Below are 1,891 nucleotides of genomic sequence, written 5' to 3'. Positions count from 1 at the left end.
AAAAAGAATTCATACTACCTGCATTGATGCATGTGTATGTGAAGCAATAAAATTTTAGTCCATATTCTTACAAACATGGTTGTCAGGAGGAAAACATTCAATGAGTTCCTTTTTCTGAATAGCGCATGTCTCCACAAATATGCAAGGGGGCTTTTAGGATTACTGTAATTGAACTGACTAAAGGAATTAGGATCTAATTTTAGTAACCAATGTTTTTATAAAATATCTGTAGCTCATTATGTAAAACTCTAATGTCTATTGTATTCAACTTTCAATTACAAGTGACAGAGCATCTACTTTACAATTATTTCCCCTATCAGGCTTGAACTTTAGACAACATGACTGCCAGACAGTGGAGAGAGATAATGAATCAACAGATCAGTTGATCTTGATTCCTGGAAAACTGATCTTGTAAGAGTTGAACAGTGAAGAAGATGGAAGTGAACAGCTAAGAGAAGGGTTGTACACTTCAGCAGATTTACTCTTTGCAGTCTGTTGGTTGCAATAGTACATCACCAAGTTTCCACTTTTAAAATACTGGAAGAGAGCTATTTCTCATACTCTACTCTTTCTAGAAAGACAAACATTAGGTAAATCTAGACTCTGTAGTCAGAGGAAAAAATCTTTGTTAGCTCTCAATACTTCTTCAACATCATGCTTCTTCTTCCTGTAAATTCCTCTGTTGCTTCTAATGAATCCATTTTTCATGAACAACATATTCCTTTCAGAAAAAATAAGCCAAAGATGTATAGCAAATGCAGAACATGATTGCATAGCACCAGCGTAGAATTGCTTCCCAGTTGATGACTTGAGTCAGTTTATTATTTTATAACTCATCACCATCATCTGAGCTAAAACTACTTCTTCTACTGCTCTCTTTAGAAGCTGTAGGGGAAGTGGCAGATAGCAGAGGATCTGTTCCAAATGGAGATATTGTGTCATCCAGTAACATGACATCCAATCTTTGTTCCTCTTTCAAAGCGGCACTAAATGATAAATCAGTGAAGTGCGACAAAGGATCAGAGAAGGCCATAGCTTGATCACAGAGTTCAGGGCTTGGTCCCTGAGATAGAGTCAGCTGCTGGCAATAGTCTACTGAATTCTGCTCAGGATGAGTCTGCTGTTTGGTGACCTGAGCACCTAAGTCCATTGTGCCAAGAGAAGCCAGAGTTGGCAGACCATGTGCACGAGCCTGTATTTCTAGTTCCTGCAATTTCAAACAAACAAGGACAATTAACTAATGACTTGGAAAGTGAATGAATTCTAGAGAATAAACCAGAAATAGAAACAAACATTAAGTATCCAACTATGAAGACTAATACAAATTTTAAATAGTTTTGCAAATAATGGTAACTGGTGTATTTCTAATGCCTGAAAAATAATCCTGAGAAAAATACTAGGATTTTTGGTTGTTTGTTTTTTAATTCTCCTCCTGTTGTTCTTTGAAGGAATACACAACATATGATGGTCCTGTAGTGCCTCAGCCTACAATATAGCCATTAGAAGATAGTGGGAAAATCCTCCACTTATTCTTCCTGATTAATTTCTCACCGTAACTCACGACTATTTCATGAAAAGATAGTAAGTGCTCTACCTGGCAATAATTACACTCACATTAAAAAAAAACCAAAAACCTGAAAGTTATGAAAACCCATATTTTGATATTTTGAGTCACATGAACAGATGAGGAGTGACCTAATATACACTGGCACAAAATGCCTTGAGGCAATGAAATCCATAGCAATGTTACTAAAGAAATAAAAAGAGAAGGGAGAATTCAGTGTCCAATATTATCTCGAGAAATAAATGTTCTGCTTAACATTATTTTTTGGCTGGCAAGATGTTGTGTGTATTTATGAGACCTGTTTTCTGCATTTTATAATTAGTTGTC

The 1,891-nt window shown here is 36.0% G+C and overlaps 1 protein-coding gene across 1 annotated transcript in view; it reads right to left on the bottom strand.

Annotated features, from left to right (window-relative positions):
- Positions 1-9: 9 nt before the first annotated feature.
- TFEC (transcription factor EC) overlaps positions 10-1,891 on the bottom strand; it is a 134,309-nt gene continuing 132,427 nt past the window's right edge. Inside the window, exon 5 of the mRNA XM_023724620.1 lies at positions 10-1,237. Within this exon, the coding sequence (XP_023580388.1) occupies positions 827-1,237 (411 nt within the window). The 3' untranslated portion in view covers positions 10-826. The remainder of the gene's footprint in view (positions 1,238-1,891) is intronic.

This window comes from Trichechus manatus, unplaced genomic scaffold, assembly GCF_000243295.1.
Source record: "Trichechus manatus latirostris isolate Lorelei unplaced genomic scaffold, TriManLat1.0 scaffold00251, whole genome shotgun sequence".
In the NCBI taxonomy this organism is placed as follows: Eukaryota; Metazoa; Chordata; class Mammalia; order Sirenia; family Trichechidae; genus Trichechus; species Trichechus manatus.
Note: the sequence above shows the minus strand (reverse complement) of the source record. Positions and strands in the feature narration are given on the sequence as shown.